Source organism: Podarcis liolepis (genome assembly GCF_965112155.1).
Source record: "Podarcis liolepis genome assembly, chromosome: Z".
Classification (NCBI taxonomy): Eukaryota; Metazoa; Chordata; class Lepidosauria; order Squamata; family Lacertidae; genus Podarcis; species Podarcis liolepis.
Genome location: NC_139570.1, coordinates 26,959,647 through 26,982,824, shown reverse-complemented (window position 1 = coordinate 26,982,824; position 23,178 = coordinate 26,959,647). Strand labels below are relative to the sequence as shown.

General features: G+C 44.2%; 1 protein-coding gene across 2 annotated transcripts in view; it reads right to left on the bottom strand.

The window, feature by feature from the left end:
• LAS1L (LAS1 like ribosome biogenesis factor) overlaps nucleotides 1–23,178 on the bottom strand; it is a 43,934-nt gene that overhangs the window by 1,314 nt on the left and 19,442 nt on the right. For both annotated transcript variants that reach the window (XM_083485166.1, XM_083485165.1), the window contains exons 9-13: nucleotides 16,184–16,269; nucleotides 15,483–15,689; nucleotides 13,990–14,128; nucleotides 13,105–13,454; nucleotides 9,484–9,628 (exon numbers count right to left, since the gene is read on the bottom strand). In XM_083485166.1, coding sequence (XP_083341292.1) covers nucleotides 9,484–9,628; nucleotides 13,105–13,454; nucleotides 13,990–14,128; nucleotides 15,483–15,689; nucleotides 16,184–16,269 — 927 coding nt within the window. The remainder of the gene's footprint in view (nucleotides 1–9,483; nucleotides 9,629–13,104; nucleotides 13,455–13,989; nucleotides 14,129–15,482; nucleotides 15,690–16,183; nucleotides 16,270–23,178) is intronic.

The window sequence follows — 23,178 nt, the reverse complement described above, 5'->3', positions numbered from 1 at the left end:
CAAGAAGTCAGATCTTTTGGGGAAGTGTGTTTGCTGCATAAGACTTCCAAATCAACTATAATTTTGCAAGCTGAATTCATCAAGATGTGATTTAATCCCTCCTGGACACAGTGACAGCCTGGGAACGCCCTGTGTTCAGCAGGATTTGCCTTCCCTGCTTCTTTACCATCAAATTCGCAAAGTGGTCAACAGCATGTGCAAACCACAATGAAAAGTCCAGCTACAGCTTCATAAAGCTAACATCAAGTCAGCCAGTAAGACAGGCAAAATCTGCCCTCCTAAAATTAACTGGCCACTGTGAGGTAAGGTTGGGGTATGCACCTACATATTGGGGTAAGTATCTCAGGTATTCCACACCCAAGATGCTTAGAGCTGGTAAACCTGCTTAAGGCTATAGCCTTAAGACACATGCCTGCTTCATGTCTGCTGTGGTTTCTAATATCTAACCCCATCAGGCCACATGTGTGTTTTCAACAAGTAGGGACAAGAAAAGGTTGAAAAGCACCTACAAATTTCCCTAAAGCCAGATATAGTAAAGAATTCCCCTAATGCTAGAGTCAAGAGCCAATCTCATGTTCAAGCTTCTGCATAATCATAGATAAATGAGAGCCTTGGAGAAAAGGTGGAATAAAAAGGTAGCAAAATAAAACATCTTGCCCATGTCTCAACATGGCTTGCCAAGTAACACAAATGATTTAACTGAAGATATGCAGCGGGACTGGTCTACATATGCAGCAGAGCAAGTCACCAGAATGCTGAGGTGGTAGAGTGGACCGTACCGCTTCAGACAGCTGATAAGGGATGCCGGTTTTGGTACCCAACCCCTCATCACAATAAAAACCCCCACACAAAAACAAAAACCAAGCATGCTAGGAAGTTGCTCCCTATTGTGCTAGCATTAGGGTAGCATAAAAAATTGTGAAGCCTGAAGTCTGCAGTCTGTTCTCCCACACCTGAGAACTCTACCACCTCACTCTGTCTTATGCATAGATCAGGCTGTGGTGCAAACCTGAGGAGTGAACACTACAAGCAGAATCATAGTAGAAACAGAGGACAGGCTGCATCTCCACTATAAGATGAAACAAGGTAGTTGGAAATAGCATACTGGGGCACAGGATGGTAGAATAAAATGCTTGTCACAGCTGGAATGTTTCCACCTCATCACTTTCAGGGATGGGACTGGACATTTTAGTTGGGGGCTGTAGTTCAGTGGCAGCACATCTGCTTAGCATGCAAAGCATCCCAGGTTCAATTCCTGGTATCTCCAGATAAGCTACGAATCTACCTTGTCTGAAACTGGAGAGCCACGACTAGCAGCCTGACTAAAGACAGTTTCCTATGTTGTAAAATGCAGAGAACTAATAATGCTAGGACACGGGTGGCGCTGTGGGTAAAACCTCAGCGCCTAGGGCTTCCCGATCGCATGGTCGGCGGTTCGAATCCCCGCGGCGGGGTGAGTTCCCATCTTTCGGTCCCAGCTCCTGCCCACCTAGCAGTTCGAAAGCACCCTTAAGTGCAAGTAGATAAATAGGTACCGCTTTATAGCGGGAAGGTAAACGGCGTTTCCGTGTGCTACGCTGGTGCCGGCTCGCCAGAGCAGCTTTGTCACGCTGGCCACATGACCCGGAAGTGTCTCCGGACAGCGCTGGCTCCCGGCCTCTTAAGTGAGATGGGCGCACAACCCTAGAGTCGGACACGACTGGCTCGTACGGGCAGGGGTACCTTTACCTTTTTAATAATGCTAGACAGCAGATAAAGATGGATAGGCTCTGCACAAAGCAAACTATCTCAACCCCACATGAGAGACCTCCATCTATGACAGAAAGGGAATGCTGCTGCTTAAGTGCTAGAATGAAGGCTGCTTCCTGCTGCAAGGCCCACTTCCACCTGGCCCACGGGGGTGGGGCCCACACTCACTTGAACAGCGAAGAGGCTCCTGGGAGGCGGAGGGACATTGCTGGAACAACTCTTGGGTTGGGGCAACTGGCTAAAATGTTTTGAACGGTTCTACTTTTGGTTCCTCTGTTTCATTTTTGTTGGGTTGGTGTTGGTTAAATGTTTAGTTGGAGTTGGTGGTTACTTTAATTTGGGTATAACTGCAAACTGTTTATTATTATTGTTATTGGTTTGTCGCTTGTATAGGAGATTTTGTTTTTAATGTTTGATGTTTTGTTTTTTTATATACCCAGTCAGATGGGTGGGATATAAATTTTATATTATTATTATTATTATTATTATTATTATTAGCCTCAGTGAGCATTGCCACTGAGTTAGTCACTTGCAGTCCAGCGTCATTGGGAGAGGCACAGCACTGACTACACTTGTCATAAACTGGACATCATGCTCTTTGAAATTAAAGCACAAAGATTTTTGCCCCTTTCTAGGGCCTGTGTGCCCCTTAAATCTGCTCTAGGGTTTTCCCCAACCCTGTGGAGACTGAGGGATGTCCCCTTGCAGAAATCCTTGCACAGACATGTTAGTTAGACAGCATCTGGGGCTTCTGTAACATCTCTTTGAGTAAGTTATAGCCCAGGTAAAGCAAGGCACTTTGTGGAAGTGAGGTTTCTGCCCATCCTCCAAGTTGCAGGCATCAACAGCTCCCTTCCACAGTGATTTATTTCAGAAATCAGCTGCTTCCTCTACATCATTTGAGCCCTTCCTTTTTTGCCCGCAAAACCAGTTGGGGGAAGACAGAGGGGGTAAACCCATCCTCCCCACCACACAGGGAGGTGCAAAGTCTGTGAGAAAAAGAAACAGAGGACCCAAGGTCCTTAAATTTCCCACTCAGCCCACAGGGGCTTAGTTCTTAAAAGAGACCTCATAACCAGAGTAACCTCTTTCCTTTCCCTTCCTCAAATAGACACATGCGACCACAAAATCCACACCTCATTGCTAAAGCAAGACCTCATGCTTCTCTTTTGCACTCTCACAGCAGCAGCAGAAGAAGAAGCCTCAAACAGTGACGTAAATCAAACCTCAAGGTGGGGGAAAGAAAGGCGGAAAGAGAGAGCATCACATACCCTAAGAGGGATGGTGTTTTGAAATGGACTCAAGATAAAAACAAAGAACTCTTGTTAGTCAGTCTATGTTTAGAAACTGAATGGTGGAGGGGGTTTCTGCTACTTATGCAACTGAGGGATGACTGGAAGACAACAGAGAAGAATCTGTAGGTATGAAGAAAAAGGTCAGTGCTATTAACAAATGCATTTATGCTGGTTATGTCCAAACTGAAGCAGACTCATTACTGCTCTTATAATATCCCTGCAAAGCAGGTCACTATTATTATCTTCATGTTGCTGATTGGGATGAAGGGACAGGGTGCTTTCATGGCAAAGGTGAAGTTCAATCCAGATGTTCTGCCACTCTTAGCTCCATTTCTTGGCCACTGTACTTAAGCCAACCCTGTGGTTATTATATCAGTTGTGGCAACTACCACAGAAGTGAATGCTTGGGTGTTGAGTATGCAGTCTGGTTGGAGATGTTCTGAGGCAGGGCCTTCTCAGGAGTGGTTCCCCGTTTGTGGAATACCCTTCCTGGTGAGGTGCACCTGTCTACCTTGTTATTAATGGTCAGGAGGGATTTAAAAACATTTGTTTTTAACAAACCTCCCTTACCCGGCATTGGGTGGCTGAAAGAGATTGTTCCCAGCAATCTTGAAATGATAAGCCATCATTTAAATATGTAACTGTTTTGATACATTCTTAACCTTTTAACATGTTCTGAGTTTAATTTTTAATTCTATTGTTTTGCTACTTCAATACTTGCAGCACTGGATGCCTTCTGATAGAAGGATGGGATGAAGATTTAATTAATAACCAAAAGCCCATCTAGTTCAGCAATCTGTTCTCAACTATAGCTACTCAATATGCCTCAAAAGGAAGCAGAAAAGCAGGACTGGACCACATGAACACCCGTTATCAGTCATTAATGATAATAATTTGCCTGCTTCCTGATTATACATCCCCAGAGGTAAAGGGAAAGATAAATGACCCCTGGGTGGGCAAGTCCAGTCAAAGGCGACTATGGGGTGCGGCGCTCATCTTGCTTTCAGGCTAAGGGAGCCAGCGTTTGTCCAGACAGCTTTCTGGGTCATGTGGCCAGCATGACTAAACTGCTTCTGGCACAACGTTACACCGTGATGAGTGCCAGAGTGTACGGAAACACCATTTACCTTCCTGCCACAGTGGTACCTATTTATATTTTGAACTGCTAGGTTGGCAGAAGCTGGGACAGAGCAACAGGAGCTCACCCTCTTGCATGGATTCAAACCACCAACTTTCTGATCAGCAAGCCCAAGAGGCTCAGTGGTTTAGGCCACAGCACTACCCATATCCCCAGAACAGCAAGGGGGAGGTTCAACAGCAAGACAGCATAAATAAAATAAAATAAATGCACACATTGGAGTGCCCCAGGGCTATCTGCTCCTCCATCCTTGCTGCTGGCAAAAAAATCTACTTGGAAGGGCGAGAGAGGCAAACTGCCCTCTTCAACAATTGTTCCCGCTCACCATTCTCGACAAAGGAGCAGCATCTTCATGCTCCTTCAGGTGGATCTAGTATTGCATGAATATTGCACTAAAAATGAAGCCGAACTGGGGAACGCAACCATTTCTGATCATCTAGAAAAGCTCAATTTGGATGTCAACTATTTTCTGTACATCTCTGCCTTCAGTTGTGTGTCAAACAATTTTGCCCTCGCCACACACCGACAGGAAGAAATCAACACCACAGCAGGATCAGAGTTAGAACAGTTAAGCAAGTGGGACAGGAGTGGCTATAAATGGCTACAATTGGAGCAGCTGCTGTGGCAACTGACATTATTGCTCTGGTGACAAAATGATGGAAGTTCACAGCACTGGCTCAAATGGACAATTAGGAGCCACCCTGCTGGAAACATCCAACTTTGGGGTAAAAAACTAACCATAAATAGAAGGCCTGCTGCAGAGACCTAAAATAGATGCCGGCCAATCTAGTGTTCAGATTAGTGTTCAATCTAGTGCTCAGACCTCTGGAACAATTTTGTAGCAAAGACTATTGTAACATACGCTATTCCCCAATCCTATCTGAGGTCTTTAGGGCAAGAAAAATATTTGCAACTTGGGCTGTTAAAGGTAAAGGGACCCCTGACCATTAGGTCCAGTTGTGACCGACTCTGGGGCTGCGGCGCTCATCTCGCTTTATTAGCTGAGGGAGCCGGCGTACAGCTTCTGGGTCATGTGGCCAGCATGACTAAGCCGCTTCTGGCGAACCAGAGCAGCGCACGGAAACGCCGTTTACCTTCCTGCCATATTTTTCGCTCTATAAGACCATAAGACGCACCTAGTTTTTGGAGGAGGAAAACAAGGGGGGGGGGGGAATTCTGAATCTCAGAAGCCAGAACAACAAGAGGGATTGCTGCGCAGCGAAAGCAGCGATCCCTCTTGCTGTTCTGGCTTCTGGGATAGCTGCACAGCCTGCATTCGCTCCATAAGACGCACACACATTTCCCCTTACTTTTTAGGAGGGAAAAAGTGAGCCTTATAGAGCAAAAAATACAGTATTTATCTACTTGCACTTTGACGTGCTTTCGAACTGCTAGGTTGGCAGAAGCAGGGACCGAGCAATGGGAGCTCAGCCCATTGGGGGATTTGAACTGCCGACCTCCTGATCAGCAAGTCCTAGACTGTGGTTTAACCCACAGTGCCACCCGCGTCCCTTAACTTGGGCTGTTACCAGATTGCAGAAGTCTGAACCACACAAGTTTTTTTAATCAATTTGCTTAATAAATAGGAGTGAACATGGATAGAAACTAATATTCAAATGCTGTTTATTTATGGTCTACCAACCACAGATAAAATAAAAAGTTACAGAATGTGAAGCATTTAAGATGGCTAAAAGCAGAAAAAGCTATCAAAGATTGCTACATTTATGAATTTTGCAACTTGCTCCATCATTCAAAAAGTTCAAGCTCTCCATGAAAGTGGTCAAGAGAAATTCTGAAGGGCATTAAATGAAGGACTGTGCAATGGGGCATATCAGTTCCTATGTACACTTGTAAAAATGCTTTAAAAAAAGAACAGGTAAAACAAAATATACGTCTTTGTTGTTGAAAGTGCACAATCTTTTACTTATAGGAGCTTTGTAATATATACCCCCTAGAAGCTTTGAGGATAAAGCATTCGTCTGAGCCAAGGAAAAATGTTTTCTGTATTTAGAAACAGACAGAAACTTTAAATAAAGCATCCCATTCCTACAATTAGGACATAGTTAACCAAACAATTGGGTTAAGGCCTCTGGGCTCCTGAAGGTCAATATCATTTCATATGACAAACATTTATTGAATATATAAATTGTTCAGACTATTGCGGTAATCCACCCAGCACTCATGAGAAAATGTGGTGTGATCTCAGCGTAATCAAATGAAACTTTAACATGTGGCATAATATAATACTAATAATTTTGTCAGAACTAGCTATTTGTTGTTTACTGTTGTAGCAATTGTTTTCTCAAAATTTATCTTCTGTACCATGAAAATAAATAAAATCATTATTTAAAAAAATATGATTCTATATAACAATATACTTGGCTTGCTCACCGTTCATGGGTCAGCTTAGCCAAATACCATCTTGACCTACCTGGTGCCCTTTTGACACTTTGGACTATGACTGCTGCCAGCTTCAACCTAGCACATGTGTGCTGGCTGGAATTGATAGATGTAGTCCAAAACATATGGGGGACACCAGATTGGTTAAGGCTGGGCAGTTCCTTCACATGAAGGAAAAGAGTGCCTTTAAAGAAAAGTGGAAAACATGTAGGCCCCAATTCAAGTAACATAGCATGCTGGCTAAGCCCAGTACAAGGGCTTCTGCTAGCATAATGGTGCTTTCTCTCCACTCCTTGCCTGTATTTGCTCTGGAGGGTTGCCGAGACCCCCTCAACAGTGCACAGGGAGAAAGCAGGGGATCATTCTGTCTGGCAGAACTGCTAGCATGGACAGAATGATCAGATGAGTGTGGCACTGAATTGCTCTCATACTGTTTTTGTATGTTACATACAGGGGTTGCCGCAGATACAGTCAACTGTGAGGGAGGAGGGTGGAATAAATGCTACTGGATGACAGGGAGAAGGCAGAATTGCTCAACACCTACTTTGCCTCTGTCTTCACCCAAAAGGAAAGCAATGCCCAACCTGATGATAACAGAATAAACGATGCAAGGAGGGAGCTGAAGCCCAAGATAGGAAACAGGTCGTAAAGGAACATCTAGCTACGTTAAATGAATTCAAATCTCCAGGGCCTGGTCAGCTGCACCCAAGGGTACTAATGGAGCTCATGGATGTAATCTCAGAGCCTCTGCCTATAATATTTGAGAATTCTTGGAGAATAGGTGAGGTCCTTGTAGACTGGAGGTGGAGAGATGTTGTCCCTCTCTTCAAAATGGGGAAAAAGAAGAAGACCTAGGTATCTACTAACCAGGAAAGGGTCTAGAACAAATAATTAAATGGTCAGCTATGAGTACTAATACCCAGCATGGGTTTCTCAAAAACAAGTCATGCCAAACACATCTCATTTCTTTTTTCAATAAGTTACAAGCTTGGTAGATCAGGTGAATGCTGTGTACATAGCGTATCTTGATTTCAGTAATGCTTTTGACAACGTCTCCCACGGTACTCTTGCAGAGAAGCTGATAAAATGGGGGCTAGATGAGATAACTCTTAGGTTGATTTTTAACTGGCTGGCTGGCTGAACCAAAGAGTGCTGTCCTGGGCCCACTGCTGTAATAGTACCAGTCTATTCTGCTTTGGTCAGACCCCATTGGGAGTACTGGGTCCAGTTCTGGGTGCCACAATTTAAGAAGGATAGTGACAAGCTGGAATGTGTGCAGAGGAGGGCATCCAAGATGAACAAGGGTCTGGAAACCAAGCTGTATGAGGAATGGTTGAGGGAGTTGGGTATGTTTAGCCAGGAAAAGAGGAGACTGAGAGCAGCCATGATAGCCATCTTCAAATATCTCAAGGGCTTTTGGGTGGTAAGAGCTGTTTGACAGTGGAATAGAATGGTCTCTCTTGGCAAGTGGTGGACTCTCCTTCATCGGAGGTTTTTAAGCAGAAGCTGGATAGCCAATGGCTTTAAGCTACAAGAAAGGAGATTCTGACAAAAGATCAGGAAGAACTTTTTAAGGTTGGATGGCCATCTGTCCTGGATGCTTTATTCCTGCATTGCAGGAGATTGGATTAGATGATACTCAGGGTCCCTTCCAACTCTACAATTCTAAGATTCTACAACATCTGCTAAGGTGTCACTTGCAGTTTTTAGCAAATACTAGACTGCAGACAGGCTTTGAACTTCAGCTTCAGTTTAACTGCTGTAAAACACCCAAAGTCCAAGGTGCTGCATAAACAATGCTACAAATTTTCACTCAGCATTGCATCCACAATTAGCCCTTGCTTTCCTCCTACTTCCTTTGGAGCTAGAGAGGTGGCCAAAGATCTTCCCTGTAGTCGCAGTGGGATTCCTGTCTCTTCCCCAGCTCCAATGTTGGGAGAAAGGCTGGTGGAGGCTTTTTTTGTCACTGTATTGCTAAAGTGCTTAGAAAAAGGATGGGCAGAAGCTAGATTTGAATCTACAGTAGATCTCTGGGTAGTTTATAAAATTTCTGTCCCACCCTTTGCATCAGTCTCCAGTTGGTAGATCTCAAAACTCTAGCAAAAAACAAAAGTTGACCTCATAAGTCAACCCTAATCTAGAAAGCCTCAATCACACAGAGCCAAACAAGCAACCTCCCAACACACACTTTCAGCACCAAACTTAACATAAAAAGAGTCCTGCTAGATCAGGCCAAAGGCCTATATAATCCAGCATCCTGTATTCACAATGGCCAACCAGATGCCAAGCAGGACCTGAGTTCCACTCTCCCCTCCTGCAGTTTTCAGCTGCTGGTAAGTAGTTTATTTTTTAAAAAATTGAGGGGACTGGAGGAAGGTTGGGTTATTAAAACATCTGTTAAAATGAACAAATATGCGTAACATCCATGAGTCTATCTTCACAGGCCAAGGACAAATAACATATGATGCTGTTTTATTCCTGGAAAGTTAAGCAAGTGCAGATGGGGAAGCTGTCTGGGTGACAGACATTCAAGGAAACATGTAGAAGCTACTCTAAGCTACTCGGAGTAAAGAGCAGTTCCTAAGGAGTGAACCAAGTGAAAGGGAAAAGTAATGTTCAAAACCCAGCTTAGAGAGACATAAAGAACAAAACATGACACACTGTCAATTCACAGCCTGTGCCATTCCCATGGATTTTATTACATTTCCTCTGATCCTCCCCAATATAGCATCCACAGCGCACACCCTCCACACCTCCTGATGTCTTAACAACCCCCCTGTGAGGTATGTTAAGGTAAGAGAAAGACTGGCCTGTGCGTTTCATGGTGGAGACAAGATCGAGCCTTTCATCTCTTTTATTTAGCACTGCAAGGGCCCATTCAGGCCTCAGTATGTTACTCACGTGGCATTGGGGGTGCTATTCCTGCCTCCATCCATCAGCTGGTCGTGTGTCAACATCACGGAGTAGTTCTCCACCAGCAGGTTGTCAGGGTCATCTGATTGGTCAGGCAATTTCCCCAAGGGATAATTTCCCCACTTCACCCAATCTGTGAGAGAAGACACAGATAATTCAGCACGATCAAATGCCTTTCACCTGGGGTTAGTCTGTTCATACGGACTATGAACAAAATGTGGTACAATATTATTGCAACCACAGAGCCTAGGACTTGCCAATCAGAAGGTTGGTGGTTTGAATCCCCGCGACGGGGTGAGCTCCCGTTGCTCGGTCCCAGCTCCTGCCAACCTAGCAGTTCGAAAGCACGTCAAAGTGCAAGTAGATAAATAGGTACTGCTCCGGCGGGAAGGTAAACGGCGTTTCCGTGCGATGCTCTGCTTTGCCAGAAGCGGCTTAGTCATGCTGGCCGCATGACCCGGAAGCTGTACGCCGGCTCCCTCGGCCAATAAAGCGAGATGAGCGCCGCAACCCCAGAGTCGGTCACGACTGGACCTATTGGTCAGGGGTCCCTTTACCTTTACACAGGGGTTCGGTTTCAAGGGTTCTGAATATACACGAAAAGCATGTATACCCAAACCCCTAGAACGGCTAAGGACTGCAATACCTCAAGGACTGCCTCTTCCCATATGATCATCTTCTCAGGCCCTTCTTTGTGTGCCTCCTCTTCGAGGTCCAGAGGGTGGCAACACAAGAACGGGCCTTCTCTGCAGCGCCTCTCCGTCTATGGAATGCTCTCTTTAGGGAAGTTCATTATACACCTTTGCGCACCAGGCAAAAACGTTCCTTTTTAACCAGGCCTTTGGTTGATCTTATTGACATCCAACACCCTTTTAGAATGTCGCTTGGAGGGTGTGTGTGTAATTGCTTTTGGTTTGATTTTATATGTTGTGGTCTTGTTGTGAACCGCCCTGAAACCTCTGGGTATAGGGCAGTGTATAAATTGAATGAATGAATGAATGAATAAACCACCCAGCAGCTAGTGGGTGAGGGGGGGAGAGGGGGGGACTTGCCCAGCAAGCTTAAAAGCTCTTTATGTGTGGGGTAACCCAAGTGGAGCTTTTAAACTCTCTGCCCTGCTTGGATTTAACTTGCATAATTTCAACCAGCTTGCCTTCAACTGAAACTGAGCAAATTAAATATGTGTAAGATGTGATCATGCTGTATTCCCGGTTTTTCCTCTCCCCAGAGATCAATGTGGGTTAGAATTGAGTTAAAATGTAAGTATGCTTTACAATGGATGGGAAACCCCTTTCAGTCCGAAGGCCGCAATCCCTCACAGGCATCCTTCTGGTGTCACATGCCAGTGATAGGTGGGTCTGGAGGCAAAATTGTGTGAAGCCACTTTTTGCATGGCTGGAATGTCTCCTACTCCATGAACTCAGAGGTTGCACACCCATTCCTCCCTATCCTCCATCCAGGCAAGCAATGAACATTTGCAGCCAGGCAAAAGCAGGGCTGGTATGGCCTGGGGAAGGTGCACGGCCTGCAGACAGTCTTTCAAATAAGGCTGGGGGTTATATTTGCCCTTTGGGCTTGAAGTTTCAGAACATCAATAATCGTCAACCCTTCCAAACAAGCACTGAGAGACCAACTTCTTAACATATACGGCCTATGCATGGAGATGATGATGATGATGATGATGATGATAATAATAATAATAATAATAATAATAATAATATAATTATACCCCACCCATCTGGCTCCATTACAACCCACCTTATGGCAGGCTGCAACTGTGCACTGGGTCAGCTTCAGAGTGAGACTTGCATCACTCTAGCCTTGATCTAGCTTGTTTCATAGCCTGGAGCTCCCCAGAAGACAAAGAGACCAATTGGGCTCCACAATGCTGGAGAGGATGCTCAGGAACAATCGTGCCAACTATTCATTTCATCTTGGATTCCATAGGCAATCCTGTCTATGACAGGATTGTCAGCTTTCTTAGCTGGAAATCCCCCAGATCATTAAAGAAACACACACAGTTGCATTAGTTTCTAAAGATGGGTTACCCCATCTTTAGGTGGGAACTACCAGTGTCAGTCCAAAACTTACCCAATGATGGTCTGATCATGACAAGGGAGTTCAATGAACACTCACACAAATCCTTGGGTCCTTCCCTCATATCATTTCAAGCAAAGGATATATTTCCCTCATATCATTTTGATAAATGATATTTCCCTCATTTCAACCAAAGACCATATTGAGGGTCCAATGTGTTGGACCAATGGTCTAGAAATTTGACAATCTGTTTCTTCAGCAGAGCAGGGCAGCAAATGCAGAGCAGTGTGATTCTATTTGACCCCCCCCCACTTTGTCAGTTGAATACAAGCTTATATGTTGAGTTGCCCACAAACATCTAATTGATGCAGTGAATGAGGTGCAGATCAATTCTGAGCTGTAAACACACTTCAGACTGAGCCATGATTATTTCTGGATAAACCAGCTCAAAATATCCTCACCATTCCGCCCCCCAAAAGAAAACAAGTGTGTGGGTGAGAGACACAGAGAGAGGGGGGGGGAGGGAGAGAGAATGAATGAATGAATTTGAGTAGTTTCTAAATGAGTGGAGCATTGAAAGCAGATTTTTTATATCTCTTTGGGGCATGTCTAACACAACATTTCTGGAAACTTATTGGGCAACACACTGGGTAACTGCCTGGGAAACTCAATGTGTACTACTTGAGCAATAAGGAAATTAAAAAGATTATTAGAGAGAGCTGGAATTAATACTAAATCTAGTAACAGGTGCTAGAATGAGGCTGACTCAGCCTAGGGGAAAAAACAAACAACATTCATAGCTCAGAATGATTCTCACAAGCCCGGGCATTTTGCACTGAAGACTAGACTGACGCAGAGAATACTTTTTTTTTTTAACATTAGAACTCAGCATCATCCAAATAAATTGAATGGGCCACTCAACACACAAATTAACTTATAGGACTGCACCTGGGATCCTGCAGGCAAAGCAGATATTCTACCACTGATAACTTACAAGAGAGGGTCCTCTTTCTCTCCCTCCACCAACTCATCCCCCCATGTGATTTTATCACCTCAGAACATACTTAGGAAGCTGCCTTGTGCCAAATCAGACCATTAGTTCACTGTCTAAGGCAACAGCTCTCTATGGTTTCAGATGGGTATTTTCCAGGCCTACCTAGAGATGCCTGGGAATGAACATGGGACTTTTTGCATGCCAAGCATGTGTTCTATCCTTCATAGCTCCTGCAAAGTTCTATTTCCTCTGATGTAGCAAAGGCCCCTGCTAGGCAAAGAATGAAACTGTGGGCTCAAGTGTCTCTGAATCACAGGTGCTTAGTTCCATCCTTTTCTATCTCCACTCAACTGTTTGGCTGTAAGTCACTTTGGGCTGCTCAGGGTAAGAGGAAGTGACTCACAAATCCAATAATAATATTAACAGCCCACCACTGCCACTACCACCATTCCACATACTTGCAACTACTAATCATGATGTGTACAGATACTCAAGACAATGCCAGATGTAAGGCTGGAGACACTCCAGACTGCTGCTTGTTTCTCCCTTTCCCCAGCAAACCAAAAGGCAATTTTTACCTGGGCTGACCTGCCAGACCGACCCAAGCAGAACCATCTTTCTCTCATCAAGATATCCAGGGTGGAGATGTGCTGCCTGAGCTTCTCCCTCTTCCTCCTCCATCTCTTCTTCTTCTTCAATATCTCCCAGCGGCCACTCATGCTTTGTAGTTCTTTTGGCAAGCCCTCTGGCCATATTGCTCTGCTTCACTTGCCACTGTAAGCTCTCCACAGTATAAATAGGCTGCTTGCGGAGTTCTGGGATTGAGCCTGGGCTGGGAACGGTGTCCTCTTGGGTGTAAATAGAGGTGAGGTAGAGAAGCAATTCCTTGGAATCTGGAGGCAAAGGCTGATCCAATTTTTCCAGAATCCTGAGCCCGGAAAGAGAGACATGTGGAGAGAGTGTGATGCAAGGGCAGAACAACTGCTTTCAAATGAGTTGGCCAAAGCAAGCTAGTGTTTAAGAAGCCAGCTGGGCATAATAGGTGCCAATAAATTCCATACCTGCGAGTTTTATTTCCCTATCTCGGTGTGGAGCACACCAAACCACCACACTCCTTGCAAGTGCACCACACTCTCATGTGAACCCAAGCACAGAACTAAGCAAGATCAACTTGAGAAAGTGCAAGGGACAGAGAAAGGGAGGCTTGGAAGGCTTCATTTGATACCCAAGCCTGAGGATCCCCATCTCTGCCCTAGGGTTTTTAAGTGCCAAGGTATTTAGAGTACTTCAAGTAAAAAGTCCCATCTCTTACCTGTGTCCACAGGTCAATGAGGAGCCAGTTCAGAGGCTGAAGTATTGGCTGCAAATCATGTTGGTTTCCTGAACTGACTCTTCTGCACTAACACCCTGAAGCCCAGGTCTCCACCACCATGCATATTCCAGTGAATGGCTTACATACTTACATGTGCATGAGATGAAGACTCGCCCAGCAAGTAGCTTCTAGGCAACAATCAAGGAGTTTTTGCCACTGCAGTGAAACATTTTGAAGAAATGGCTCCGGGGTGCTTTCGCTATTTGTGTGGGAATGCATTGACTTTTTCTCTTCACGCAGAACCATGAAAGAAAAAGAAAAGAGACACTTAGCTGGCAAAGAAAGAGTGTGTAATCAAATGAGTTGGATTTGAAAAAGGAAGGCCTGGGTCAAAATTCCATATCTGCCATAATGTGGCTTTGGGAAAGTGTCACTTTGTCTCAGCCCCAGTTGTCTTATCTGTAAAATGGAGCCAAGAGTAGCTGATTTAACAGTATGTGTTTTAAAACAGAAAAACAAGTAGATGGAGAGCCAGTTTCGAGAAAACCTCAAGGAGCAGGTTTGTCAAATTTTACTAACAGAACAAGGCATTGGTGGGAGCCAGACTGATCAGAACAACAGCAGTTCAATTGCCATCTAACAGATGGCTTAAATGGTGATTAGACAAATTCATAGGGGCCAGTTCTATCAAAGGCTATTTGTCAAGTGGAACTTCCATAATCAGAAACAGCCACTTTGAATACCAGTTGTTGTGAGGGACAGCCATTGCTTTCATGCTCTGCTCATAGACTCCTTCAGAAGTTAGTCCCTGCTAAAATAAGAATGTTAGACTAGATGAATCTTTGGTTCAGTGCAGGACTATCCTTGTGTTCCAATTCTTGAGGCTTAAGCAAAAGGTATCATTAAAAGGAAGAAAATGAGGGTGTAGAAAAGAGCCCTACAAGGAGAGCAACTCCTTTCCAGATTTATAGTAAATGTGACATTGCTAGGTTTTCCCATTCGCTAGTTCCTACAAAACTGCAAATGTAGTTGGCAAGGAACATTAATTCACACTAATGTGTGAATTAACACATTAATGTGTTTCCTCAACCTTCAAGGCTGCGTACACAGAAAGTCATGGTCACCTGTATTCTACTTATTCTATTTGTCTTTTTTGTATGTGGTATATAAACACATAAAATAAATAGCAAAAAATATTTTTTCATATTGGTTTGCATGTTTTAGATCAGCCTTCCTCAACCTGGCACCCTTCAGAAGTTCTGGCCTCCCACTCTCACGGCTGATAGAAACGGTCATCAAAACTTCTGGTGGGTACCAGGCTGGGGACAGTTACCTTAAATGTTTATTATTATTTGTTTTATTACATTTATATCCCACCTTTACTCCATGGAGCTCAAGGTGGCATACTTAAGTTCTCCTCCCCCCTCCCCCTTTTTATCCTGTGCGGTAGGTTAAGCTGAGAGCGAGTGACTGGCCCAAGTGAACTTCACTGCTGAGTGGGGACTAGAACTCTGGTCTCCCAGGTCCTAGCCCAACTCCGTAGCCACTACACCACCCTGGCTCTCAAAAAATGTTGCTGTTGATGATGAGGATTAAACAGCGCTTTCTGTTGCTTTTTATTCCTGCAAAGGGTACAATACTCACTTGATGGTGCGCTGGTCTCTAAAATTTTTGTGAGCCACCTGATGAGATAGTCTGACCGGAGTTCGGTAATCGAGAAGAATTTCTTCAGCTCACAGAACAGCATCTCGGCCAGAGTCTGTGTGAAGTCTCTAGAGTGCAGGCCCCTCAGGAGGGGGTACCAGAAGCAACCAAAAGACTGAGGGATTCTAAAATCCCAATCCGCGGTTTCTACACCACCACCAAGGGGAGAGAGGAAAAAAGTTATTCAAACAACAACAACCAGGTAATATATTGAACACCACCACATTCCCTTAATTTTCCTCAAGTTTTAAAGTTATATTTCTGCGTGATTATTGTTACTACTGTTATCAGCAGGAGGGTGTAGAACCACAATCATAAGGCTGTATCCAATGCTAGCTCTACTCAAAGCAGAGTCACTGAAATTAATAGACATGATTAACTCAATTTCATTAATTTGAAAAGGCAAGGTGCAGGGCAGTTTACTACTTTCTCATTCTGTCTTTGCCCCCTCCCCACATTCCACATAATTTTTGACTATGGTGGCAACTGAAAGCTATTAATTTATATTACTTAAAATGGTAATACGGTTTCCAGTTTGCTAGGATGTAGCACAGATTTGTTTTATTTATTTTGAGTGGTCAACTGCTGAAACCATGTGCACACATCTGTGCCAAAAGAAAAGAGAAATCTAGAGCACTAACCTAGATGTTCAATATTCAAGATGTTCAGCTCTTCCGTGGTTGGGATGAGAAAGCCATCATCAAGCAACACTTCGATCATAGCCTCCCTAGAGTCATTACAAATCTCAGTGAGTTTCCTTCCTTCCGCTCTACCACTCCATATGAGCACCAGACACCATTGGTATAACCCAACCTTCTTCAATTGTGCTTATTTAATGCCAAACCATTAGAAAGAACAAGGCTTGAGTAGATTGCACACTTCCTCCTTCCCTTCTGATCTTGGTGTAGCTATTAACCTTAGTTCATTGGTACATTCCAATGGCCAAATGACTGTTTGCACCTGCCTACAAACTAGGATCCAATCACAAACCAGAATTTCTTCTCATCTTCATATGCTAGGGAAATGGAATGTTTTTCTTATGCCATTCCTGTGGGAGATTAGCAGCCAAACCTAACAAATGCATATTCTTCCCACATAGCATGAGAAGGGGCTAAGTCAACGGAGCTGTATTGCTGATAGGTAGATACTCAGACCATAGAAATACAAGTGGTAGAAATGGCTCTATGTGATGTCATTTCCCTTCCTCTCTTGGAGAGGAAGCAACATATTCCTTCCTGTTCCTCTCTCTCTCATCCTTTGACCAGCGATGAGGGCAGTCCGCTTGCTCCAGTGTCAGGCATGTGCTATACTGCCTACGGGATATTTTTTTAATGCTGCCATTGCTGTGAACCAATGCATGATTACAAAGCAAGTAAATCTTATTTTAAATATACTTTATAAGTTGTTGCCTGATTGTTTGTTGAGTGGGATAAGAAGTGAGAAGGTTGCTTATTTCATTAGGTGGACTTGCTCAAAATGAGCCTTTACAGCCTAATTCCTATGCTTTTAGCATAGGAGTTTTTGCTGCCAAGGGTGGAATGTTAAAACTGTTCAACCCACACATGTGGCCTGGAGGGATATATTGCAATTAATCTATTTTCTTCTACCTATTAAAACTCATCCCACAATTTCATAGTTTGGTATTACATCTGAAGAACGTTTTTGCTTTTCTGTTCTGGTTTGGAGTGAAGCTGCCAGTTGTGGAAACCAAAATTGAGGAAAGGAAACACACATCCTACACTTACTTCCAATTCTCCAATCTATTGCTGAGAGGATCAGAACCAGCCCACTGATACATCCACAATAATACAGTTTGAGTCTCTATATAGAAGTTCAATAAAGTTGTGGGGGTTTCAAAAAAGGGGGGGAGGAGGAATCTGTTTCTAAAACAGGAATATACTACAGCTAATAAAAGAGGATGGGGAGACAAATCTCATTTCTGGAAGTGTCATATAATAGTGTTAGTTTCTAAAAGGAAACTTCTAGTTGGAAAGGGAAGATGTCATTGTAGTCAGTGCATCAGTTCCAGTTGCTGTAAATAGACACAGCTTCTCCCCCAGGCTGTAAAAATAGCAGCTTGTACTATAATTCAAAAGGCATGTTTCTGCAAAAACTGGGAAATGAACAACAGATCAAAATGAACAAGGGGTAAGTAGGCCTCTGGTCAATTGCTCAGGGACTGCTATGATGCTGCTATGCTGGAGCAAATTATAAAACAGCATTAATTCCATGTTCTCTGTTCCCTCCCACCTACCACCCACCCCCTTACTATTACCTTTCTGGCACCAAAACCTGGAAGCAGGTCGGAAAGGTGAATGCAAAAGATCTCAGGTTTTAGTCTCTAGCAGCAGCTCTCCAGATTTTCCCAGCACTGTCTGGGGATGCCAGAGGTTGAACCCGGGACCTTCTGAATGTAAAGCATGTGCTCTACCACTTGAACCACAGTCCTTCTCAAAAGGCATCAGTGAAGCTGGCTCTCACTTCTTCTATCAGAAGCATCCCTGAACAGTACCAGCCCTGCCTCCACTGCCGCTGCCTGCTGCTTTTCTCCACTTGACCTTCAAACCTGTTGGCGGATAAGCAGCTCTGAAGTGGAAGACTTACAAAAGAGAAGCAGCAGGCAGGGGGGGAAGGTTAAGCGCATGGACATAAACACAAACACTGCTTTTTGCAACTGTCTCTCATATATTCCATTTTTATCCTACCACGAGCTCATGCTCAAGGACTTTCCATCCACAGGGCCTGCTCTGGGGATGTGGTGGTACCTCATCAAAATGCCCTCAGGTGGGTCCCCTCCATTGCTGGGCCCCTGCGGCAATGGTAACAACACCATTTAAAGTCTCTACAAATGTTGTGGTGCAATGCTTTGTCAGGGGACATTGCGATGCACTGGCAGAAGCTGGTGCTTATTCAGAACTTCATCTATGAAATAATAAGGGAGACTGCTAGAGCTGACATCCACAGCAGCCCAGGATGGCGTGTGGTGATCCCAGCCAATGACCAGCCCCACGTCCTGGAGTGTACAAACCCCTTATTTAACAAACAGGCATTTCTGCCCTGATCTGGCAACAATGGAAGGCTTAGACTACTTCTTTAAAAGGGAGGGAGAGAAAGAGGGAGAGGTGCACTTGATCATATTCCCGCACCCTTCATAAACATATATTTCTTTACCCTGGTAATTTTAAGAAAGCAAAAGCCACCCCCTTCTTCACAAAGTCTGTTCAGAGCCTGGAGAAGTCCTGCAACAGAGAGAAAGTGCTCAACTCCTGGCCTCTAAAAAGCTGCAGGCTATTTAAAACAGATGGTTTCAAGCTTGTGGAAGGTAATGGGCCCAGCTCTTATCATGTCTCTGAAACCAAGGAAATTCTTCCCAATGAAATGGGGAACCAAAACCTGAGTTTCTTGCTCAGTCACAAACCTCAACCCTCTATGGTGAGCTCAGGTGACCCATGGAGAAACCCCCTTCCTGGTTTCCATGCCCATCCATGTCCAGAACAGGTACACCTTCTCTCCATATGTCTATATATATATACCTCCCAGTAGCCCAGTTTCTGCTAGAACACCAATGTGACTAAGAATCTTGAACATTAAACTATCAACATCTTGAAGAATATGACCTCAGTGATTCTGCTACTAGTAGCCTTGTACCCGATATTGCTAAGAAATTCTAGGAAAGTAGGGGTGGCATGAGTTTTGCAAGGTTCTGCCCACCATCTTGATTCAAATAGCATCTACTCATATCTAAATATAGTTGAAAACCTGCTCATAGATCTCAGGAATGATAATGCAAAATTGGGTTATGATATCTTAAGAAAGTGTTTGCCAACCAAATGCTCTCCAGATGTTTTGGACTACAACTCCTTTCAGCCCCTGGAAAGCAACCAGGTTGGCAAAGGCTGTCTTAAGAGGTGTTCAAATGTACAGCAAACAGACAAACAACATTCCAAAATATATAGGAAATATATAGTAAAGGGTGGCTATCAATATGTGATGTCAATCTTACTACACAGAATTTTATTTTATTTTATAGGAGAATCACTTCCATTTGGAGGGCTGCATCCAGAAGTGGCTCTCTGTGGGCCACTCACCTACCAATTACCTGATGTAATAAGACATCTGGTTATCAAAACTTCCAAGCCACAGCTGCAAAGGAAATTTCTACAAGTATGGGAAAGGTGGTCAGAGTTTGCCCAAAACTGATTAGTATGCTTGGGGCAAGTTATCAGGCCCAATGTCCAGATGTTCTCCAACACCACTTAAAAGTTCTTGTGATATTACAGTATTCTATTCATTATATAAATTTATATACTGCTTCTCATATTTAAGCACCAAAGCAGCATACAACATACAAACACAATAGACCATCAGTTGGTGTTGGATAACAACTAGCTCTTTTTTCTTTTTTTTTAACACTGAGTACAAATGAATGCTGCAGACTAGAGATGCGCCCACTGCTCCCCACTCTTGACCCCCATGCATTTAAAAGGAGCACCTGAATGAAGCCTACTTCTACATGTGTAATCTGGTACCTGGGAAGTGGGAGGGTCCCAGATTGAGCATTCTGTTGCTTAGTGCATTACCATAAGACATTGTGCACTGGTGATTGCTTATTACATGATTTCTGATACTGAGAAGGAAATGGTAAAAGAAAGTTCCAATTTGTTATTTTTTCCGCTACCGTACTCACAAATAGCAAAAATGTCTCCAGACGTTGCAAGTAGTTAGGATTACAATAAGATGATGCTGCCTCTGTAAAAGACATTGGCTTGAAACATTTCCAGACCTTTGACTAAATAAACAATCTATGGCCTTTTAGACAGTTGAGGGTGGGGGCAGTTGTTTTGTTTGTTATATTGTTTGCTTTTACACTGTAAACTGTCCTGCAATCATCAGATGAAGGACAGCATATAAATTTGATAAACAAATAATAAACATCCTGAGGGAAAGACATTGGCTCTCCATGGTGCAGATAATACTTTAATGCATGGAGGTCAAGGAACACGTCAAAGTCAAACCTTCCATCGCTCTCCCCCCCACTTCCCCTCTTTCATTACCCAATGTACGCATGAAAAAGGGTGAAAACCTAAATGACCTGAAGGGAAAGATAACTCTGACGTGGGCCTCTTTCCCCAAAGGTCACCTGAGGAACAATCATCATGTCTCATCAAGAGGACGCAGATGTTTTAAGCGAGGGGATTGCACCAATAAGTTGTTGCTTTCTAAATGCTATCCACTTCTTCAAAGTACTTCCCCACACCCTGGATGTTGGAAATTTTCCAGTTGCTATGCAGCTGACGCTACATGGCACTTCAATCAGGCGGCAATTTCTACTTAATAAAAGTATAATAAAATAAACTGAGGGAGAAGAGGAAGCAAAAACAAAACCACTCATATTCACATCCCTTAAGAGCTTGAGATCTGGTTTAAATTTCTCACCCAGAAGAACATCTACAACAGCCTTGGCTAACCCGGTGCCCTCTAGTCTTTTCAGATCATCATCATCATCATCATCATCATCATCATTTATTATTTATACCCCGTCCATCTGGCTGAGTTTCCCCAGCCACTCTGGGCGGCTCCCAATCGCATGTTAAAAACAATACAATGGTACCTCGGGTTAAGTACTTAATTCATTCTGGAGGTCTGTACTTAACCTGAAACTGTTCTTAACCTGAAGCACCACTTTAGCTAATGGGGCCTCCTGCTGCTGCCGCGCCGCCGGAGCACAATTTCTGTTCTCATCCTGAAGCAAAGTTCTTAATTTGAAGCACTATTTCTGGGTTAGCGGAGTCTGTAACCTGAAGCGTATGTAACCTGAAGTGTATGTAACCTGAGGTACCACTGTACAGCATTAAATATTAAAATATTAAAAACTTCCCTTCAGATGTCTTTTAAAGATAGGATAGCTGCTTATTTCCTTCACATCTGAAGGGAGGGTGTTCCACAGGGCGGGCGCCACTACTGAGAAGGCCCTCTGCCTGGTTCCCTGTAACCTCACTTCTTGCAATGAGGGAACCGCCAGAAGGCCCTCGGCGCTGGATCTCAGTGTCCAGGCTGAACGATGGGGGTGTACACGCTCCTTCAGGTACACAGGACCAAGGCCGTTTAGGGCTTTAAAGGTCAACACTAACACTTTGAATTGTGCTCGGAAATGTATTGGGAGCCAATGCAGATTTCTCAGGACCAGTGTTATGTGGTCCCAGCGGCCACTCCCAGTCACCAGTCTAGCTGCCGCATTCTGGATTAATTGCAGTTTCCGGGTCACCTTCAAAGGTAGCCCCACGTAGAGCACATTGCAGTAGTCCAAGTGGGAGATAACTAGAGCATGCACCACTCTGGTGAGACAGTCTGCGGGCAGGTAGGGTCTTAGCCTGCGTATCAGGTGGAGCTGGTAGACAGCCGCCCTGGACACAGAATTAACCTGCGCCTCCATGGACAGCTACGAGTCCAAAATGACTCCCAGGCTGCGCACCTGGTCCTTCAGGGGCACAGTTACCCTATTCAGGACCAGGGAATCCCCCACACCCGCCCGCCCCCTGTCCCCCCAAAACAGTACTTCTGTCTTGTCAGGATTCAACCTCAATCTGTTAGCTGCCATCCATCCTCCAACCGCCTCCAGGCACTCACACAGGACCTTCACTGCCTTCACTGATTCTGATCTAAACGAGAGGTAGAGCTGGGTGTCATCTGCATACTGATGAACACCCAGCCCAAACCCCCTGATGATCTCTCCCAGCGGCTTCATATAGCTATTAAAAAAGCATGAGGGAGAGGACGGAACCCTGAGGCACCCCACAAGTGAGAGCCCAGGGGTCTGAACACTCATCCCCCAACACCACTTTCTGGACACGGCCCAGAAGAAAGGAGCGGAACCACAGTATAACAGTGCCCCCAGCCCCTCTAGATGGTCCATAAGGATGTTATGATTGATGGTGTCAAAGGCCGCTGAGAGATCCAGCAGAACTAGGAAGCAGCTCTCACCTTTGTCCCTAGCCCGCCGAAGATCATCGACCAGTGCGACCAAGGCAGTTTCAGTTCCGTGGTGAGGCCTGAATCCCGATTGGAAGGGATCCAAATGGTCCACATCCTCCAGGCATGCTTGGAGTTGTTTAGCAACCACCCACAATTCCCATCAGCCCTAGCCAGCACCTACAACCTAACTATTATCTTCAAGCTAAGATGATTTGCTTGAAGATAACTATACGCTTCAAGCTAAGATGATTTGCACTAGCATTCATAAGAGACTAATTGAAAAGAAGACTATGCCATAAGAACCATAACCCTCAAAAGCAGAAAAAACAGACATTACTGAGCCTAGTCTTCTTTGACTTCTATACACCTCCAAATTTGTTGGCCACTTGGTTCATATCAGAATAGCCAGTATTGAGGTATATGTGTATCGGTGTTTATATATATGGATACAGATACTTTATGAGTGCACAACAATTATTTTTAATAATCCTATTAACTTTGCAACATCCTTCAATACTTCATTCCAATACTACCTCTGGTGTTGTTGTTTTTCTGGGGAGATACTATTGAGGCAGCACTGCCAGCATTTTGTTAGCATTTTCTTGAAAGAAAAAAAAATTCAGAGCCCTCATACAGAAAAGCATTTTCACAGGTCATCATTGTC